Genomic DNA, 21,686 nt, shown 5'->3' on the forward strand with positions numbered 1-21,686 from the left:
GCATTTTATCAACCACATTTAACTCACTCCACGTTTCCCTGTATCTTGTCCGGCGTAACAAAACTATGCTATGTGTTCACTCGACTTGTTCCTTTTTCTCCTAGGCTCATGGGTAGATTGGCTTCCCCAGCTTCACCAGTGGGAAGGTGAGGTCAAGAGACTAAACTGTCTGTCTCTCTCTCTCACTCTTCTTTTTTGCCAATTCAGAGTCTTGCTCTGTCACCAGGCTGGAGTGCAGTGCTGCTGGAGTGCAGTGGTGCAATCTCGGCCCACTGCAGCCTCCGCCTCCTGGGCTCAGGCAATCTTCCCGTTCAGCCTCCCAAGTAGCTGACACTACAGGCGCATGCCACCATACTTCGCTACTTTTTGTATTTTTTTAAATAGAGACAGGTTTTCGCCAGGATGCCCAGGCTGGTCTTCAACTCCTGTGCTCAAGCAATCCACCCACCTCGGCCTCCCAAAGTGCTGGGATTACAAGTGTGAGCCACCACGCCCAGCAAAGACTGGATTCTTGTCACTGGAATATAGATGTAAGCAACGTACATCACTTCCAGGCAAAGCTGGGCCCCAAATCCTCCTGTGAGATCCTCCACACACTGTCTCTTCCCTCATTTCCTGGCTGGTTACAGAAGGTCTGGTGAAGGACTCTTGAGGTCCCTGGAAGATGGTGACGCATTTGGTGGAAGAAGTCTGAGTCTTCACATCACAGCGGAAGGCCACCTACCAAACACCCCCTATGACAGACCCAAGTGAGAAATAACCTGAGGTCTCTAGTCTAAGATCTCACATCGCAGCAGAAGGCCACCTACCAAACACCCGCCATGACAGACCCAAGTGAGAAAAAGCCTGAGGTCTCCAGGATCATTTGCTGTATGTACCAACTATCTTCTCTGAGTAATACACCCTTGACCATGGCCGCCTCTCCATTCCAGTGACGGTCAATGCTCTCTGCTGCTTCCGACACCCCTGATGCAGGGGATATAGAGGCCACTTACGTTAAAAATCCAGTCCTCATCCAACAGAAAACTCACCCAGGCAAAATTAGAACGTCTTTAAAGATTCCCTGGGAGATTTAAGACCTGTGTTTTATTTCTATGGGGAAACTTGGGGGCATGTTCTAATTTAAATAACTGAAAAGGAAGAAACACTTTTGGCAGCCCAATCCCAGTAGTTCTTAAGGTGAGTTGCAAATAGAAAAGAATTTGGGTCTGTCAAGGGAGGAGAGGTTAAGAAGGGCGTCTACACCTCTTTTGGAAGGTATAGACAGGGAAGGCAGAGTGCCAACACGATCACTGTTCCTTCGTATATTTTATTCTCAGCAATGTCCAACACTTCCACAGGCTGCTTTAAAACCGTGATTCCTGGGACTCACAATATCCTTTGGTTCAAAAGCATCTCACTCATCTCACTCTCACTTAATATCTAAAATCTCTGTTAACAGGCACAACAATGATCCCCTACTATATGGCAGATGTTGGCCTACATGTCACGCAAACACTACCTTATTTAATTCTCGTGACTCACATCCATTTATAAATGAGGGACTTGAGCCTAAGACAGGGCAAACCCCTTGTGCCAAGTCACACTGCTAATAAGTGGACAAGTCGGGGCTTGGACCCCAGTCCAAGTATCTGTGTGGCCTACCTCTTCATGGCTACGCCATGTGGTAAACCTGCTGGCTGGGAAGCCGCTGGCATCACCTGGACCAGCAAGGACCTCTTACACAAAGAGGGTCTCTCAGGAAGGAGACACTGAAGAGCAGAGAAAGGGCAGGTGTGAAAAGTTTGGAAGATGTAGCAACACCCTCTCAAAGCAGGCAGGCCCGGGTGGGGCACCTTGATGAGAACTCTGTGGGGGCCACATGGAAACACTGGGCTCTGAGTTACAGGGTTCCCGGGAGGAGGCAGCGGAAGGAAGTGCTGCCTACTTCTCCGCTTTGACTCCAGCCAGCCCTGCTCTTCCTGGCTCACACAGGCTACTTACCTGGTATGGGTACAGGGTGACCCCATTGGTTCTCGACAGGGACCAGGTGCCATCCAGGTACTGGTGAGCCTGGATGGCCACCGAATTGAGGATGTTCCCATTGCTTGGACTGGTGGCCATCTGGAGGCTGACCTTGGCCTGGTGGGTTGGGGACCCGCTCTTCTTTTCCGCCCCATTGCTGACCCCAAGGCTGCTGGGTTTGCTGCCGTGCTTGTTGGCGAAGCCTGTGTAGTTGGAGGTGGCACACGGGGCAGGCACAAAGGCCCAGTCTCTGGGCTGCTGGAGCCCACCCACGTGCCGGGACCCCACCAGGGTGGGGATGTTGGAGAGCGGTGGCGGGGAGCAGGGCGAGGCGTCGTAGTGCTCACTGCCGGCTGCCTGCTCCAACGTCAGCACCATCTGGATGGCCTCCTGCTTCAACTGGTTCAGGTGAGTGGCGCAAATGTCACAGCGGTTGTCCCGGTCGTTCCATGCCTTCCGGATGGTGTTGGGGACCTGGAGTTTGTCGTGAATCACAGCCGAGAAAGCAGGGTCCTACAGAACACAGAAGCAGAGGGAAAGGAGATTCTATAACTCCAGGCTGCTAGTGCAAGTCAGATACCTGGCTTACGAGTCAAGCCCTAGATGTACTCAAAGAGTTTGATAGTTTGATGGGCATTTAACAGAAAGGAGAAGACACACTGGCAGAAAAGCCTCTATTTTTGATAAACACATTAGACAAATGTAAGAATTTTATAGTGAAAACTTTTAAAAAGAAGTTAAAAAAATAAATAAGACTTCTAAGTACCTTCTTCGTCAGGCTGGTCAAGAATATTCTTTTTTTTTTTTTTTTTTTTTGAGACGGAGTCTCGCCTTGTCACCCAGGCTGGAGTGCAATGGCACGATCTCGGCTCACTGCAACCTCCACCTCTGGATTCAAGTGATTCTCCTGCCTCAGCCTCCCAAATACCTGGGACTACAGGCGCCCACCACCACGCCCAGCTAATTTTTTGTACTTTTAGTAGAGATGGGGTTTCACTGTGTTAGCCAGGATGGTCTCAATCTCCTGACCTCGTGATCCACCCACCTCAGCCTCTCAAAGTGCTGGGATTACAGGCGTGAACCACCGTGCCTGGCAAGAACATTCTTATTCTTACATCCACTGAAGAATATAGCCATCCCTGGGCTCTCCCAAGGTGTTCAATCAGAAGGAACAAACATTTGTCCAGCCATGATGAGGGGTGAGTGCAATTCTGGACCACTGCACTGAGGCCCCTTGGCCCCCTGTTACCACAGAAAGTTAGTTGCAGATGGAGGTGCAACTTGCAACCTCGAACAGAGGTTCTATTCTAAGAAAATCTTGGCCTTCTCAGCATTGTGTGCTAAGTACCACTGGAACAGAAGCATTTAATGGATTCAGTGAGAACAATGTCTCTTATTTACTTTGCTTTAGGATTACACAGAGAAACAAGCACCAGGAGAGTTCGTTGAGTATCAGATAGTTTCCAGTTCTGCCACTTGTGACCTTAGAATTCTGCAGTGACCTCAGACAACTCACTGAACCTCACTGAACCTCTCGTCTGTCCACAGGGCCATGGCCTCTCTTTTTCGTAAGGACCTTCCAGCTCCATGACTCCATTCATGGGGGAACTGGGATAGGAGAGTGTGGTCTGTGCATATATGAACAGGGCTACTACGCCATTTGGGGGCTCAACAGTTGTTGCAGGTAATTGATAACGCTCATCTCAAGGCTTACTTACCTCTAGGACATTAGGGAGAAAATCTGCCCTTCGGAAATTCACTGTCAGCTTCCATGGGGTAGAAGCCCCATCAGAGCTGAAGGCGGTTTGCTGAGCTGTAGGCGGGGAGGGAGTTGTGAGGCAGTGACGGGGCAGGAAGATCAGCAGTTGGGGGGTGGTTCTTAATTAGGATCCATCTTGATTGCAGGCTCCAGCTTTTTGTTTTCCCTGTTTAACTACCCCGAACAGCTCCTCAGCGCGCACTGATTAATTGATTAATAAATCAAGAGGCCTCTTTACACTGCAGCAGCAAGGGGTGGCTCAGGAGGGAGACACTCAAGACAGCCAGACACAATGATGGGAAGCAATGGGAGGTTCAGGTTGAGCGAGTCTGGTTGAGGAAGTGATGCAAACCATATGAGGCCTGTCTCGAGGTGTCCTCCTCAATGACAGGGCCAGAGAGTCTCTAATCACAACTCAGAGCGTGTAGCAGGACCTGAAATGGCCCCTTAGGGACTGTTCCAGAACAGAGCGTCACCTCAGTTTACAGAAAAACAGGTCCCAGAGGGTTAAAAGCGTGGACTATGCCTAGATTTCTTGACCACCAGTTCATGATTTTTTACTTTAAGCCAAAGAGCCATATCCATCAATAGATTCCTATTTTCCCACAGACACAGAAGGGTTCCAGCCCCATGTTTTCACTAGGAAATGTTCATTCATTCAAATGGGATTTATTTGGGCCCCAGTATATGCAAAGATACAGTTTCTTGTTTTTTTTCACATAACCAATGGCTTATGCTCTCAAGGCACCAAACTGTTTGGCTTCAAAAAGCCTCAAATCAATTGCTTATTTAGAATATTTTTGCTAATCCAATCATATGGAAGAGGTGCCACAGAAAGGAGGCAGCTCTAAGAGAAGTCATTTCAGCCGGGTGCGGTGGCTCATGCCTGTAATCCCAGCACTTTGGGAGGCCGAGGCAGGCGGATCACAAGGTCAGGAGATTGAGACCATCCTGGCCAACATGGTGAAACACCATCTCTACTAAAATAGAAAAAAATTAGCTGGGCGTGGTGGCGGGCACCTGTAGTCCCAGCAATTCAGGAGGCTGAGGCAGGAGAATGACTTGAACATGGGAGGCAGAGGTGAGCCAAGATCACGCCACTGCACTCCAGCCTGGCGACAGAGCAAGACTCCATCTCAAAAAAAAAAAGAGAGAGAGGGTGAGAAGTCATGTCTGCACATCACAGTTTATTTTCAATGCTAGCCCTTGGAGTCTGGATTTGACTCTGACCTAGGGACACAACCACTCTCCAGAAACCGCATGAGCCATCCCTGGCTCTGAGGGCCCCTCTTCTCTTTTCTTCTTTGTTTTTACTCCTCTCCCTTGAAGCACCACCTTCTTTATTCAGCTTATTGCCATTTGTGGCTCAGCTGCTGACATTTAACAAGCAGAGACTTTGGTTTCCTGCACGCCCGGTGTTGCCCCAGGCTGGGGGTCTGAGGGTGCATGAGAACAATACCCGTTCTCTGAGAGTTCACAGTCCAGAGGGCCTTCTTGGTTCCTGTACTAGCTAATGCCACATGCCTCTGCTGCCACCTCTAGCCCAGTCTGTAGTGACTCACAGGACCAATCCGTATATACATGGAGCTCAGTGCTCCGCCGGGGTTCACAAGACATCAGCACCAACTCCCGCTCCTCACAGCTGTCCTCCACTCACAGCTGTGCCAGCCAAAGCAAGCCCAGCGAGCACCAACAGAGCCATTCAGCACAGCTGGGCCCACCATCAATACGACCGCCACAGACAGCCAGGAAGTAGCCAACAACCCATTCCTCTCTCGTCCAGGGAAAGGCTGAGATTGAGAGTCTTTAATGAAAATGCAGTTGCTGGCTGATGTCAGAGGTGTTTCTTCAATGAAGCCACCCTTGATCTAAAACCCTTTGTGAGTTCTTATCATCAAAAGGCCTCAGTAAATCAAGTGCTTATCCACACATTATACATAAATATTTAGTACAACTCACAACTTCAAAAAGGAATGGTCAACAGCCATAGCTTTCTGTAAGTGCTGAAATAAAGAAGATACTGCTTTAAGGGAGGGTAGTCATAAATAGGAAGAAAAGAGAAAAGGAGGCCGGGCGTGATGGCTCATGCCTGTAATCCCAGCACTTTGGGAGGCTGAGGTGGGTGGATTACCTGAGGTCAGGAGTCCGAGACCAGCCTGACCAACATGGTGAAACCCTGTTTCTACTAAAAATGCAAAAATTAGCTGGGTTGGTGGTGCATGCCTCTAATCCCAGCTACTCAGGAGACTGAGGCAAGAGAATCTCTTGAGCCTGGGAGGCAGAGGTTGCAGTGAGCTGAGATCACACCACTGCACTCCAGCCTGGACAACAGAGCGAGACTCTGTCTCAAAAAGAGAGAGAGAGAGAAAAGAAGTCTTCAGAGCCATAGATGCCTCGAATTATACCATGCTTTCCTGATATGGACACAAAAAGAATGGCAGTGGCCCTAGGAGATGGACTAGGGCCATGTCCTCTGGATCAGCTGGCGCCAAAAGAAGCATCCAGTCTGTCGTGCTGCCTGGCTCGTGGGCTTCAGAGACATCTGTATCACCTAGCTCTGATCCATCCTGGATCAGAGATAGTCTCACGGGAGCAGCGATGGGCCCACCCACAAGGTGAACTTCTATGTTTAAGGTCCCAATTTTTATTGGCACTTGGGCAACATTTTCAACCTAAAGTTTTAAGTTTAAGGATTCGATACTTAGAACACTCTTATCTTTCTGGAATATATACCAAATCATTTTTTCCCTACTTCTCCCATGAAGAGGAATACAAGAAGACACGTAGGGGGCACCGTGGCTCACGCCTGTAATCCCAGCACTTTGGGAGGCTGAGGTGGGCGGATCACCTGAGGTCAGGTCCCCTCACTAATTTCAAAAGAAGAGAAATAAAGATAATGTGGCCAAATCTTAATTAGCTATTGTCAGAGAGGAGAGTTTAAGCGTCTGAAATTGAAGGATACTCCCAACATGCCAGCTCGGGGATGCTACTTCTTCCTCAGGAAGATTTTTTTTTTTTTTTGAGATGGAGTCTTGCTCTGTCGCGAGACTGGAGCGCCGTGGTGTGATCTCGGCTCACGGCAACCTCCGCCTCCCTGGTTCAAGTGATTCTCCTGCCTCAGCCTCCTGAGTAGCTGGGACTACAGGCGCCCACAACCACACCCGGCTAATTTTTTTTTTTTTTTTTTTTTTTAGTAGAGATGGGGTTTCACCATCTTGGCCAGGATGGTCTTGATTTCTTGACCTCGTGATCTGCCCACCTTGGCCTCCCAACGTGCTGGGATTACCGGCATGAGCCACCACGCCCGGCCCTTCCTCAGGAAGATTTTGTTTGTTGATGCTTATCAGCTCCCTGACCTTTACATCTCCTGTTCCGCCTGCGCTTGATGGGGTGTGAAGGACCAAGGAGACACACAGGGTCATTCTCACCACAATATTTCTCACCGCGAGACTCTCTTCGCTCCTGAATCTACACAGCAGGAGTTTACCGACGGCGAAAGGTCAGTGTCCTTGATTCCTGTTGTTCATGGAGCTCCCAGAACCACACACAAGGTATATGACCGCCGCAGAGGGAAGCCAGGAACCAATCAGAACGTCTGACAAAGGAATCACGACCCATGGCTCCGGGTGGGGAAGTCATCACCCTCAAGGTTCTATCATCCGCACTGACACGACATGTGCATGGACTAAAGTCCCCAAGCGGCTCACTCTGATTGGCAAAGAGGACACAAGCACAGCGCATTCTGGAAAGACGGGAAAAGAAGAGGGGAGTGATATCTGAAAGAACACAGGGTGTGTTAGAATTAGGGTTTGCTCCAGGTGAGGCCTGAGACAGCCAAAATAACAACCGCAGTAGTGACAGCAACGAGGCCATGCCCTGAGATCGCAGGTGCACCCCTGCACCCCTACTTGATTAGCATAAAACTCAGGTAGAAACTTCCTTCTGTCCTACCCGGAGTCTGAACCCAAGGTTTGTCATTGTGGTTCCCAGTCTGCTTTGTAAGCCCACAGCCCTTCACCCAGTGATGACGATCACACAATGGTGCCTGCATGAACACCGTGCCGAGCACGTGAACACGCTGAATGTAAAGGCGTGAAGACATGCCGGGTAATAAGTTCACAGAGACAAAAAAAGAAAAAAACACTCTCCAGAGGAGGAAATGTTAAATGTCAGACCGCAGTTGTTCTACATAAGAAACCAAATTACCCTGGGATGTAGCAGCTGTGCTCAGCCTAAGTGATTCTGCTCTGGATTACTGCAGGGAGAGGCGATCCCATGAATGACTTCCGTGTGAATGATCGTGTTCCTCAAGCGAGGCAGCTGGGAGGGCCAAAGGCAGGTGGGAATGCAATTAATAGGGCTGCTTGCTGCAACATGTGAAAAAGGTATTGCAGAAGGTAAAGACTTTTCCACGTCAAAAGGAAAGGGAGATGTTTAATTAGAACTTAACATGATTAACAACAGTTCATAAATTACTCAAAAGAATGGGTGAGGCATTTCTCGTCACAACCCCTGAAAATGCTTTTATTTATTTATTTTTGAGACAGAGTCTTTCTCTCTTGCCCAGGCTGGAGCGCAGTGGTGTGATTTTGGCTCATTGCATCAAGCAATTCTCTTGCCTCAGCCTCCCAAGTGGATGGGACTACAGGCGTTCACCGCCACACCCGGCTAATTTTTTTGTATTTTTAGTACCGATGGAGTTTTACTATGTTGGCCAGGCTGGTCTTGAACTCCTGACCTCAGGTGATCTGCCCACCTCAGCCTCCCAAAGTTCTGGGATTACAGGCGTGAGCCACTCTGCCTGGCCAGTTTTTATGTCCAGGTCTCATCTTTTCCAACTAGATGGTATGGACAGTGTTGACTATTTTGAAAACTTTTGGTTAAGGGTATGGGAGGTTCAAGTCCTGCTTCTATTACTTAGTAGCTGAGTGACCAGGAGCCATTTTTCACAAATCTCTCTAACCTTCAGTCTCCTTAATGTAAAAATGGGAGTCAATAATCATACTTATTTTATTGAGTTAAGTAAGAATTAAATGTGATAATATGTGCAACATTTTTAGCACAGACCTGGCCCTTGGTAAATGCTGAATAAGTGGTAGTAATTATTATCACCCTTAAATAAATGGTAGTAATTATTATCAATGTAACTAGTCTCAGTATCTAATACAGTAACTTGTATAAATTTAGAACTTCATATAATGTTGGGATGAGGATAAGGAGGATGGTGACAATGATCTTAGGGCTGTCTTTTATCTAGCAGGATTTGGCGCTTTTGCAATTAAGAACAGAGAGGATGATAAAGAAGGGAACATATCATATTCACTTAACCACCACATCTGGTCAAGTCAAAGCCTTCTTAAATCAGCCCAGGTGCAGTGGCTCACACCTGTAATCCCAGCACTTTGGGAGGTCAAGGTGGGTGGATCACTTGAGGTCAAGAGTTTGAGACCATCCTGGCCAACGTGGAGAAACCCCATCTCTCCTAAAAATAAAAAAAATTAGCCGGGCATGGTGGTAGGTGCCTGTAATCCCAGCTACTCAGGAGGCTGAGGCACGAGAATCACTTGAACCTGGGAGGCAGAGGTTGCAGTGAGCTCAGATCTCACCACTGCACTCCAGCCCGGGTGACAGAGTGAGACCCTGTCTCAGAAAAAAAAAAAAAAAAAAGAAAGAAAGAAATCACAATAGGCTGGGCCCATTGGCTTACACCTGTAATCCCAGCACTATGGGAACCCAAAGCAAGGCAGGTGGATCAGTTGAGCCAGCAGTTCAAGACCAGCCTGGACAACACGAGGAAAACCCATATCGGAAGGAAGGAAGGAAGGGAGGGAAGGAGGGAAGGGAGGGAGGGAAGTAAGGAAAGGAGGGAAGGAAGGAAGGAAGGAAGGAAGGAAGGAAGGAAGGAAGGAAGGAAGGAAGGAAGGAAGGAAGGAAGGAATCAAAATAATACTGGGTTCCTGGAGTTCCTGAGCTGACATCTCTGAGCATGGCCTGAATGACTCTCAGCTTCCTTCTCTATTTTAAAAGATGAAACACTCCAAGAGGCGTTCATTTCCACGGAACTAAGAATCTGATGCTTCTCACTCTAACAGCCTACTGAAACGCTTCCTCATTTCTCCCACAAGAGTGACTAATGCTTCGTAGGGGCTTTGCTAGATGTTCGATTTGCATCACAGACCCATCAACTAACTGCTCAGTATCTCCCAGGAGCTGCCAACCTTTTCCCAGGAGATGTAGAAAGAGAAACCTGGCCCAGAGTGGCGGTGGCTCACTCTTGCAACCCTAGCCCTTTGGGAGGCCGAGGCAGGAGGATCACTTGAGGTCAGGAGTTCGAGACCAGCCTGGCCAACATAGTGAAACCCTGTCTCTACTAAAAATACAAAAATTAACCAGGTGTGGTGGTGCGTGCCTGTAATCCCAGCTACCTGGGAGGCTGAGGCAGGAGAATCACTGGAACACAGGAGGCGGAGGCTGCAGTGAGCCGAGACTGCGCCACTGCACTCCAGCCTGAGCAACAGAGCGTGACTCCATCTCAAGAAAAAAAAAAAGAGAGAAAAACCTGATTTCACATCAGCGTATCTTCAACCCTGAAAATCTTGTTCTCCAGTATATCCCTTGGCTGTTGGGAAATAGGATCCCTTCACAAATAGATTCAGAGCTTAAGATGGGAAAGTAGATTCCTACTACGTACTTAAAATGTTTCCCTTATCTTTAAAGTTCATGTTCAACATGACACAAAATAAAGTGCTGAACTATACGCATGTAAGCACTAATCAAGATTATAGAATGCACTAAAATATTACTTTTAAATGACTGAAGCCCATCTAGACTAGATGTAATTTTTACATGTAGGCTTTAATGCACCAGCAGGCAGCAAATGGAATTATTTTCAATCTGCAAGTAGTTGTATCAGTATACGGCTATCAAGGATTCTGTTAATTATCTAATTATAAAATTGCTTAATGTTTCTTTTTCTTTTTATTGATTTCATATGCATGAAATACTGCATAAATGTACTTGGCTGTTTTGTTTTGAGACAGAGTCTCGCTCTGTAGCCCAGGCTGGAGTACAGTGGCGCAATCTCGGCTCACTGCAAGCTCGGCCTCCCAGGTTCACACCATTCTCCTGCCTCAGCCTCCTGAGTAGCTGGGACTACAGGCGCCCGCCACCACACCCGGCTAATTTTTTGTATTTTTATTAGAGACAGGGTTTCATTTCACTCTGCTAGCCAGGATGGTCTCGATTTCCTAACCTCATGATCCGCCCTTGGCTGTGTTTTCTTAAACTTACTACAAAAAGATTAAATACCTAAAATTTGGTGGTGTTGCCATTGTTTTTAAAAGGTAAAATTTTGGCCGGGTGTGGTGGCTCACGCCTGTAATCCCCACACTTTGGGAAACTGAGGTGGGCAGATCTGAAGTTCGAGACCAGCCTGGGCAACATGGTGAAATCCCAACTCTACAAAAAATACAAAAATTAGCCAGGTGCGGTGGTGCATGCCTTTAGTCCCAGCTACTCAGGAGGCTGAGGGGGGAGGATCCCTTGAGCCCAGGAGGCTGAGGATGCAGTGAGCTATGATGACGCCACTGCCATCTAACCTGGGCAGCAGAGCGAGACCATGTCTCAACACAAAAAAGAAAAAAGATGGAATTTTAACAAATACATCATTTGACCATGTCCTACAAAAATTTAAGTACTTGCCTCGTTCCCCTGTGACCTAACTAACCCTTGTGGCCCAGTGTTTTGGGCCCCACACAATTTTCTTCAGGCCACCTTGTCACATGTCCCTCACTTCCCCCAGGAGCACCAGCACCAGCCTCCCTCTGTCTCATGGAAGCCCCTACATTTCCCAGCCTCTGCACCTTCACTTTGGTTCCTGCCCTGATGATAACTCCCTCTCTCCCTCATCAACCATGAGAAAACTTTTGGGGGTCATGGATTTGTGTAGTATTATAATTGTGGGGATAGCGTCATGGGTGGATACATATGTCCAAAAATATCAAAGCGTACGCTTTAAATGTGTACCATTCACTGGATGTGCATGGTGAATTATGTATCACACTAAAAAAACCAAAGTCTTGTTCATTCATCCTAAGGCCCCGCTCTTCCGCAAAGTCTGACTCCCAGAAGGGATGTCTCCCTTCACTGACTCGCACAGCACTTCTCTGAGTCATTCATAGCACTTAGCAAACATTTCCTTACTTGAGCTGTACATGTTCTATCTCAACCATCATGGTAAATTCCTAGGGGGCAGAAACTGTGCCATAATTTGAATAGTAATGATAACTTCTACTCTTGCCCCCCTGGAGTCCACTCTCAAGACAGCAGCCAAGGTGATCCTTTTCAATCTTAAATCTGATCCTGGCAGTCCTCGGCTTAAAATCCTCCCCTGGCCCCCACCCCACTTCCTTCAGAGTCAAAGTCAGTGTCCCTGCCATGGGCTCTGCAGGACTCGGCCTCCTGGTCCCTCTCTGCCCTCAGCTCCTACACTTGCTCCCTGACTCAGCCTGCACCAGCCATGAAAGCCTTCCGGCTGTTTCTTGAACACACCAGGAATGTCCACTCCCAACTCAGTGACATTGTACTTGCTGTTCCTCCTGCCCAGAAAACTTTCATCTGCAGATATCTGCCTGGCCATCTCTTACCGCCTTCAAGGTCTCAAGGATCACCTTTTCAATGAGGCCTTCCTGGATCATCTAATGACAACTGCAAACTAGCCCCAACACTCCCTAACCACCTTTCTCTGCTTCAATTCTCTCTATAGCATGGCCACCTTCTAACTACATTCCGTTCATTGTCTGTCTCCCCCTGCAAAATATAAACTAGGTGACAGCAGGCACATTTGTCTGTGTTGTTCACTGCTGAATGCGTCATGCCTAGAATAATGCCTGAAGTCAAGTAGGCACACAGAAGCCATGTGTCGAATCAATCAATGACTCGATGAATCCATTTTCAGTGAGAGAGGTTCCCACATTGAATAGCTTCATCTTTCTTAGGAATTTTTTAATTTTTTTTTCTTTTGAGACAGAGTCTCACTCTCTCACCCAGGCTGGAGTGCAATGGTGCAATCTTGGCTCACTGCAACCTCCGCCTCCTAGGTTCAAGCAATTCTCCTGCCTCAGCCTCCCCAGTACCTTGGGATCACAGGCGCCCGCCACCACGCCCAGCTAATTTTTGTACTTTTAGTAGAGACGGAGTTTCACCATGTTGGCCAGGCTGCTCTCAAACTCCTGACCTCAGGTGATCCACCCACCTCAGCCTCCCAAAGTGCTGGGAATACAGGCATGAGCCACTGTGCCTGGCCTTTCTTAGGAATTTTTATCCCTTTTTGCTTTTGTCACGTTTGCTAGTATAGCTGTCTTTTTTGCTTGTTTCTGCTACACTTTAGTGTCCTGGGAGTACTGGGAGGGCTTGTGTGTTCAGAAAAGCCTCTAGGGCCTGTTTCTCAAAGTGTGACCTCACCATGCCCCCTGCGCAGAGTCACTTGGGAAGCTCACAGTGAGGCAGGTTTCCAGGTCCCCTCTCAGACCCCCTGTATCAGAATCTCTGGGGAGCCGGGCTCTGGAATCTGCATGCTGACGAGCACCCAGGTGACGGTGTGGTGCGCTGTCACAGAGGAGGGGATGGGAAGGAAGGCCAAGAGGAGGCAGGGAGAAGGAAGAAGTAGACAGGGACATCTGCCTCTCCCATTCAAGTGCCTCACCCCAGCTGTGGCCTTCAGACAGGAGCCGAGGATTTCATGAGACGCTCTGCCCTCCACCCAATGAACTGCAACTCCTCCAAACACCTGAGCGTGGGGGCTGCTGCTTTTTATACAAAATAATTCAAGACAATGATAAATAGCCCTGGAGACATAGCCCAGAGACTAAAGGTAGAATGCAGATGTCTTTTCACCAAATTCTCTCTCTACTCTAATGGTTCTTAACCGCTGGTAAGTTTTTTAAATTCTTTCTTCTTTTTTTTTTTTTTTTTTTTTTTGAGACAGGGTCTCACTGTGTTGCCCAGGCTGAAGTGCAGTGGTGTGATCACGGCTCACTGCAGCCTCACTTTCCTGGGCTCAAATGATCCTCCCACCTCAGGCTTCCAAATAGCTGGGACTACAGCTGCACACCACCATGCCAGGCTCATTTTTGTATTTTTTGTAGAGATGGAGTTTCGCCATGTTGCCCAGGCTGGAGATGGTGATTTTGATGCTCAGGGGACATTAGGAAATATCTGGAGACATTTTTGGTTGTCATAACTGGGAGAGGGCTACTGACGTCTAGTGAGTAGAGGCCAGGGATGCTGCTAAACATTGTACACTGTGCAGAGCACCACCCCCTATCCCAGCATCTGAAAAAAGAATCACTGGCCAGGCGCAGTGGCTCACGCCTGTAATCCCAGCAATTTGGGAGGCCGAGATGGGCGGATCACCTGAGGTTAGGAGTTCGAGACCAGCCTGGCCAACATGGTGAGACCCTGTCTCTACTAAACAAAATACAAAAAATTAGCCAGGTATGGTGGTGGGTGCCTGTAGCCCCAGCCACTCAGGAGGCTGAGGCAGGAGAATCGCTTGAACCTGAAAGGCACAGGTTGCAGTGAGCTGAGATCGCGCCAGTGCACTCTAGCCTGGGTGACAGAGTGAGACTCCGTCTCAAAAATAAATAAATAAAATAAAATAAAAATCATCCAGTCCTAGATGTCCGTGGGGTCAAGGCTGAAACCCGGGCCTAGGTGCTCTCCTCTGATTCCTTCTCACCTGCTCTCACTGGAGATGAATCTCGATGCAGGAGAGCAAGGTGGGTGTTGTAAACCCAGAAGCTAATGCTGGCTCTCCTCTACCTCAGTTTCCCTTAGTGTGGAGGTACTGAACTCTAAACAGCATGCTCTCTTAATATTTTGACTCTTCCGTTGTAGCTGGCAATGGGGTTAGAAGTGGTGGGTGTGTATGGCCACGCCCAAGGTGGACACAGTGCCCCTGGCTATGAAAACCCCACGGGCTGGTGGAATGCAGATCCTGACCGCCTGGCCCAGCCTCCAACTCCCCCACCCTCTGGCTACACAGGACATTGCCCTTCCTTGTGACAGAGGCACCGCTGACAGTGTCACCAGCTGTTCACGAGAGAGTGTGGTGGAAGAGGCTGATGCGGCCCTGAGGTCCTGGCCATGTGAAACCGTGGATCTGGTTCATGGCTTACGAGGCTGGTCACAGAGCCTGTCATTGGCATCTCTGCCTCTTGGCCTGGGTTTCAGAGGGGACGGCTGAGGTGGCTTTTACTATGAAATCACTTCAAGCCTCTGGCCGGATTTACATCATGGTAACTTTGCAGTTTCCTTCTTGGAGAAGCAAAACAAAAGCCACGATAAGGCAAAGTCATCTTGAAGGTATAATTTGGTACAATTCTAAAGAAAACCAAAATTTGCTTTGTTCCGTCATAAAACCGCATTTATGTAGCTCAGACCTCATGCCAGATTGTGCCAGGATGTGCTTGGTGGGGGAGTCATGAAGCGTTTGGCAGGAGGTGCCCCAGGCAGAGGAGACCCTCAGAGGATAAGGACCTGAGCTGTATGTTTTTGTTTTCACTCATAAACATCAGAAATAACAACACAGCCTTAAGCAGAGGATGTAAAATCCTGGCAACATCTGAACTTGGGGGTCTGTATTCACAACTAACAACTCCAAGACCTACCTGTGAGGTCCAGAATTTCACCGTCCATCCTGAGACATCTTGTTTGCTTATTTGGGGACTGAAAATTAATCCTAGGCTACTCAGCCACACTTCTTACCCCTCTTTCTTCCATAATGATCCTTAGTGAAAAGGTCTGAACTGAAAATTCACTGAGATGAGCAAAGCATCACCAAAACAGCTTTAAGTAAAGCAGGGTGGTGGTAGGGAGGGCGGGAGGAGCAGGAAGCATTTCTCCAGGAACTTGGCCACACCTCTCTGCCAGCTCCAGTCAGTAACTATCATTCTTGAGAAGTCAGTTGCAACCAACTATTACACACCCACGAAGTCAGAGAACCGGCCAGCCATTCTCAGCTCAGACCCCCACCTCATGACCTGGGTGGCTGCAGGGCAATGAGGATTTCTGGGCCTGACCACAAGGATGTGCCACGATCCGAATCTTCTTCAGTGTGTGCCACCCCTACCGCCCCTCCACCAAATAAAGCTAACCTCTTTAGAGGCTGCCATCTTTACTGGCTTCTCAGAGAACTTTCATGGTAGGGAGAGCCGGCAGAACATCTTCAGCATCTGAGCAAAGGCTGAGGCTGTCTTTTTTGAATGAACCTTCTAGATGTTCCCACACCACCTCAACCACAACAAGCCCAAGCTAGTATGTGAAAGAGTGAGAGGGGGTGAGTAAACCAGGACCCCTCTCCCTGCTGCCTCTAGTCATTCCAACACACAGGAGCCTAGAATTTGACAGAGCACAGCTGTACTTCTCTGCTATACTGTTAAACTGATTTGTCCTCACATTTTAAAAGACAGCCTTCTGACTATCTTTAACAGACCCTATAAGATACAGATTTGAATCAATCAGTTCATGTACATTGTCTACTTATGTAAATTAATTCTACAAGAAACTTAAAACGATAGCCACTACAACTCCAAAACCTCTAACGTGATAATCGTATGAAGAATATGAGCAGACTCCGTGGAAAAGAGTAAAAAGCAAAAGTCTATAGCAAGAGAGCCACTTCTCACCTTCTCCCTACTCTACACACCCACCCACGCCCACCACACACACACACACACACACACACACGTGTACGTCTCTTTAGGAAGAAACCACTAAGATAGTTCTAGTCGTGGGGTTGGGGAACCCATACTAGTAAGACAGGCTCAGGAGTTGAGATTCCCAAAAATGTGAAGAAAACTCACCTCCCTGTCCCCACCTGCCTCTATCACTTTTCCTTGAATCGATTCCGAAAAAGTTTAAAAAAATGTTCATAAAGTGATTGTTGTGGTCCAAAAAAGGATTAAAATGACAAAACTGTACTCCAAGTATTTCCCAGGTGACTTTAAACTGGAAGTAGGTGGGCCAGGCACAGTGGTTTATGCCTATAATCTCAGCACTTTGGGAGGCCAAGGCTGATGGATTACTTTCAGTTAGGAGTTTGAGACCAACCTGGCCAAAATTGTGAAAACCCATCTCTACTGAAAATACAAAAATTAGCCAGGTGTGATGGCGGGTGCCTGTAATCCCAGCTACTCAGGAGGCTGAGGCAGGAGAATTGCTTGAGCCTGGGAGGCGGAGGTTGCAGTGAGCTGAGATCGCACCATTGCCCTCCGGTCTGAGTGATGGAATGAGACTCTGTCTCAAAAAGGAACACAAACAAACAAACAAACAAAAAACTGGAGGTAGGAATGGTAGAATAAAAACCTAGAAGACACTTTAAAATCAATTTTAACTTTGGTTTTGGTTACAGGTTTCAATACAATTTGAGAATATTTGAGAAACACAGTATGGGTGGGACTTGGACCTTCCCTACTGATAGACAATCAGAAGAAATGAAAGACTGAGGGATGATCTCTCTCACTCACAGAGCCACACTCTAAAACTTTCAAATCTCATTTTTTCATGTAGTGCTTTCCAATATAAACACAGACAGGTAGGTTTTTGCCTAGTTAATCTATTCATTCAATATATCCACTCATTCACCTCTTCGCTCACTAATTTCATTCATTTATAAAACACTTATTAAGTGTCTAATTGGGCCAGGTCTTTTTGTAAGTGCTAGAAACAAACATGGTCTCAACCTTTATGGTGTGTTACAAAACATGCTGCAATCAAAGGCTCAAAACAGAAAATAGCTCCTCATCTTCATCTTGGGAGCTGATGAAGGAGTCAACAGACTGGCCAGAGCTCTGGACCTGAATTCTGAAGACCTGGGTTTTAGTCCAAGCTTTGCCTTTTCTAGTATCACAGCCTTGGCCAAATCATTCAATCTTCTTGAGCCTTGGTTTCCTCATCAGTAAGACTGGGATAACACTTATCCCCTGCTGTTGATGTAAAGATTAAATGGAATCACAGACATCAAAGCACTTTGTGAAGAGCTCTATAAACATAACATGTTATTACAAATGCTGAGCTTTCCCTATGTTTAAGATGGGAAAAGGCATAGTTGAGTTTTCCCTATGTTTAAGACGGGAAAAGGCATAGCTGAGTTTTCCCTATGTTTAAGACGGGAAAAGGCATAGTTGAGTTTTCCCTATGTTTAAGACGGGAAAAGGCATAGCTGAGTTTTCCCTTTGTTTAAGACATGAAAAGGCATAGCTGAGTTTTCCCTATGTTTAAGACGGGAAAAGGCATAGCTGAGTTTTCCCTATGTTTAACACGTGAAAAGGCATAGCCAGGGAAGAAGCCACACACTTCTCATTCAATGCACTTCCCAGTTTGCAACTAGGGAGCTCAAGGCCCACGTATCAACAGCGATGACAGAAAAACAGGTCCAAAAAGGGCCCACCCAGGTAAGCCTTTGTTTGGCTCTAGAGAGAGGCAAAGATCAAAGTATGAAGCCCAGCTCAATGTCCGGCTCATTTTCCAGACCCTCCATGCGGACAGGGAAATGCACTCAGCTAAGTTTATCCCAATGCATAGGTCAGAAGAGATAAAGCCAGAAGTGGCTCAGTGTCTTCCCCGGTCTACAGTAAGATCCATGTCTTGTGTGCTCTGTTCCATGCTTGTTAGAATACATGTAAGGAGTCAATTCCTTGCCCTCCTCCCCTCACTGCTTTGGTGACCAGGAAGAGGAGTGGGATTTTCCAGAAGGACAAACCAACAGAGTCCCACATCATTTGAACTTCCATTATCAGCCTACTTATAAGCCAAGGAAAGAGAATCATTAAATGCTTTGGAGATAGTTACCCATGAAGACTTCACACATATATACACTGGGATCTTGGAATTGTCTCAAAGCAGCAGACCAAAGAGAAGAGATGTCCCCTCTCGGGCAGGTCTGATGGCTCCTCCTGCACAACCTGTGGTCAGTTTTCCCCAGAGACCATACCTGGGATCCTGGAGCAGGGCCTGAGTGCTCCGTGACCAATAAAATGGAAAGTACCCCCAGGGCATGGCTGGCTAGAAAAACACTTGGGATACAGCTTAACCTGGGCTTTGATGGTCCCAGGTCATATACATATACGAGAGTCTACCCATGGTCAAAGATCAGCTGTGGGGACGGCATTCCTGCTCAGGGGACAGCAGCCCAAAGATGAGAAGGACACTTTGCACTGGGATGAGACTGGAATCAACACGTTCTTCAGGATTGGCAGAATGTTCAGTGGTCCAAGACGTAAGGCAGACTTCAGAAAAGGTGGAAGGGTTTCATGGTGGTCTGTGGAGCTACATAAGGACCTGCCATTTGGTGAGTCCTTAAGTTATCCAGAGGTGCCTGAACTAACACAGGTAAAGTCACCAGACCTCCAGTAGAAAGAAGGAGAATCTGATATGGCAAGATCTGTGTCTTCATGTGGCCATTGACCAGATGAATGACTCTGCTATGCACAGAAGGTCCTCGGCCCTGTGCACACCTCTAAACAAGCTAAGCTACCCCAGACTCAGGCGGGTCCACCAACCCGGACAACTCCAGCCCAGCACTCTTTGGAACCGCTGGTTGAATTTCCGTAGGGGAAATGTGCAAGTATTTATGCAAAAAAAAAAAAAATATATATATATGTGTATATATATATACAGAGAGTATATATTTCTCTGCACTTTTTTGTACTCCCAATGATGTGGTCAGGAGGTTACCAACAAGATTTTAAAAACTGCTCTAAGACAAAGCCTTTGGGACTACGATCTTGTAAATGGGTTTTAGGTGCAATTCCTTACTGATTTTTCACAAAAGCCTGTTCTCAAAGGACTGCAGAATTGTGTTCATTACGCTTCAAACAAAGATATGCTCAATATTAACTCCACTGTGTTCAGAAGCTGAAAACAGAGCTCAGCTGTAGACAGTGGCTTGATTAATACCAGATCTTTCCACATTATTATTTACAAGGAGAGTTTTAGTTGCTTTTTCTGCAAATAGTATAACCTGATTTATTGTTAACTATGCCTGGCCATTTTTCTTAGAACCTAATTCATTAAGCCAGTATTACTGAGGCATTCTGAAAAAACCTTTAAACCCGAGGCAGTTAATATCAGAGTGAGTTTTGTTGGGTTTTTTTTTTTTGAAGTTTATTTCTCTTAAACAAATCAACATTAATGAGTGAGTACTGTGTGTTTCATAGGTTTAGGGATGTGGTAAAACAGGATTATTCAAGTTTGTCTTTTAAAATTATTGTGGTCCTGTAGTAAAACAACCTGTTAATGTTATTATTTAAATTATTTCCATCCATTACCATCAATGGAAAACATGCTGTAAAATCCTCTGGGATCTTTTATTACAATTTCAGTTACATTTATAAGTGTCTTAAAACTTAAAGGAAGAGGAAAGAAGACATACCTTTATGATTTTATTCAAGTATCAATGTGAATCTATTTACAATCAAAGAAATTTACTTTTAAAAAGACCAAGCACATGGAGTTTTGAAAGACATATGTCTATGCCTTCCCTGTGGCAACTTCATTCATTCATTCAACAGAATATTTATTGAGCACCTATTATACCCAGCTGTGCGACAGAGCCATGAACAAACCAAGGTCCCTGCTCTCACGGAGGTCTCTTCTGAAGCAAAACTAGTAAACAAGCACACACAGGTCACGTCACGTGTGACCTATGGAGAACAGTAAGGCAGGGCATGGGAAAGGGGACTTTGTGTATTGGAATGAGGCCCTTTTCCACAGCATGCTCAGAGTTGGCCTCTCTATTCAGGGACATTGGAGCAGAGACTGGAAGGCAGTGAGGCCGTGAGCCACAGCAGGCATCGTGGGGAAGCGACCCAGGCAGGGGAGCAGGCAGACATGAAGGACTGGGTGGGGGCGAGTTGGCATAACTGGGAACAGCAAGAGGCCGGCGTGGCTGGAGTGGGATGAATGAGGAGGGGAGATGGTTGGACATGAGCTCAGAGAGACTGCTGTAAACTGAACGTGGTGTTCCCCCACAGAATTCATATATTGAAACCTAGTCCCCAACACGATGGCTGGAGGTAAAGCCTTTGGAAGGTGATCAGGTCATGAGGGTGGAGTCATTAGGAATGACATTAGTGCTCTTAGAAAGGGGACCCAGAGAGCTTCCTCGCCCCTTCCACTGTGTGAAAACACAATAATGTTCCATCTATGAACAAGAGGGCCCTCCTCAGACACTCAAGTTGCTGATGCCTTGGTCTTGGACTTCCCAGTCTCCAGAACTGTAAGAAATACATACATTTCTGTCGTTTATAAGCCACCCAGTCTGTGGTGTTTTTTTATATCAGCCTGAGCAGACTAAGACCAACAGTCTCAAGTTCAGGGTCAAGGTCCAGGCTAGGGATACAATTTTGCAAATCAATAATATACTGATAGCATTGGAAGTTACGGGACTGGGAGGGATGGCATAGGGAGTCAGTGCAGGCAGAGCACAGGTCTGATGAATGATCATTCCACGATTTATTTAGAGCAGATGAGAGGAAACCAGCACAAGATATTGAGAAGGAATAGGTAGTGAGCTCAAAGGAGAAATCAAAAACTGATGTTCAGAAAACAAGGCAAAGAAAGTCATCCAGGAAGGAGGGAATGATCTACGGGCAAATGCTGCAGATAGATCAAGTAAAATGAGGACTGAGAACTGACCATTTTATACTACTTATGGTATAGAAGGTAAATTCTTCAACCTCTCTGTTTCTCAGTTTCCTCACCCATAACATGGGGAAAATAATGGTACCCACCTTAGGGCTTAAGCAAGTTAATACACGTAAAACACTTAGAACAGTAACTGGCACATAGTAGGTGCCAGTCAACAAATATTTGTAGAATGAATGAACGTGTTATAGTGATCAGATCACAATTATTATCTATT

The 21,686-nt window shown here is 46.9% G+C and overlaps 1 protein-coding gene across 1 annotated transcript in view; it reads right to left on the reverse strand.

Moving 5' to 3' along the window:
• KIF26B (kinesin family member 26B) overlaps positions 1-21,686 on the reverse strand; it is a 554,735-nt gene that overhangs the window by 342,603 nt on the left and 190,446 nt on the right. Inside the window, exon 3 of the mRNA XM_004028696.5 lies at positions 1,984-2,517. Within this exon, the coding sequence (XP_004028745.5) occupies positions 1,984-2,517 (534 nt within the window). The remainder of the gene's footprint in view (positions 1-1,983; positions 2,518-21,686) is intronic.

The sequence above is a fragment of the Gorilla gorilla genome, chromosome 1 (genome assembly GCF_029281585.2).
Source record: "Gorilla gorilla gorilla isolate KB3781 chromosome 1, NHGRI_mGorGor1-v2.1_pri, whole genome shotgun sequence".
Taxonomy (NCBI): Eukaryota; Metazoa; Chordata; class Mammalia; order Primates; family Hominidae; genus Gorilla; species Gorilla gorilla.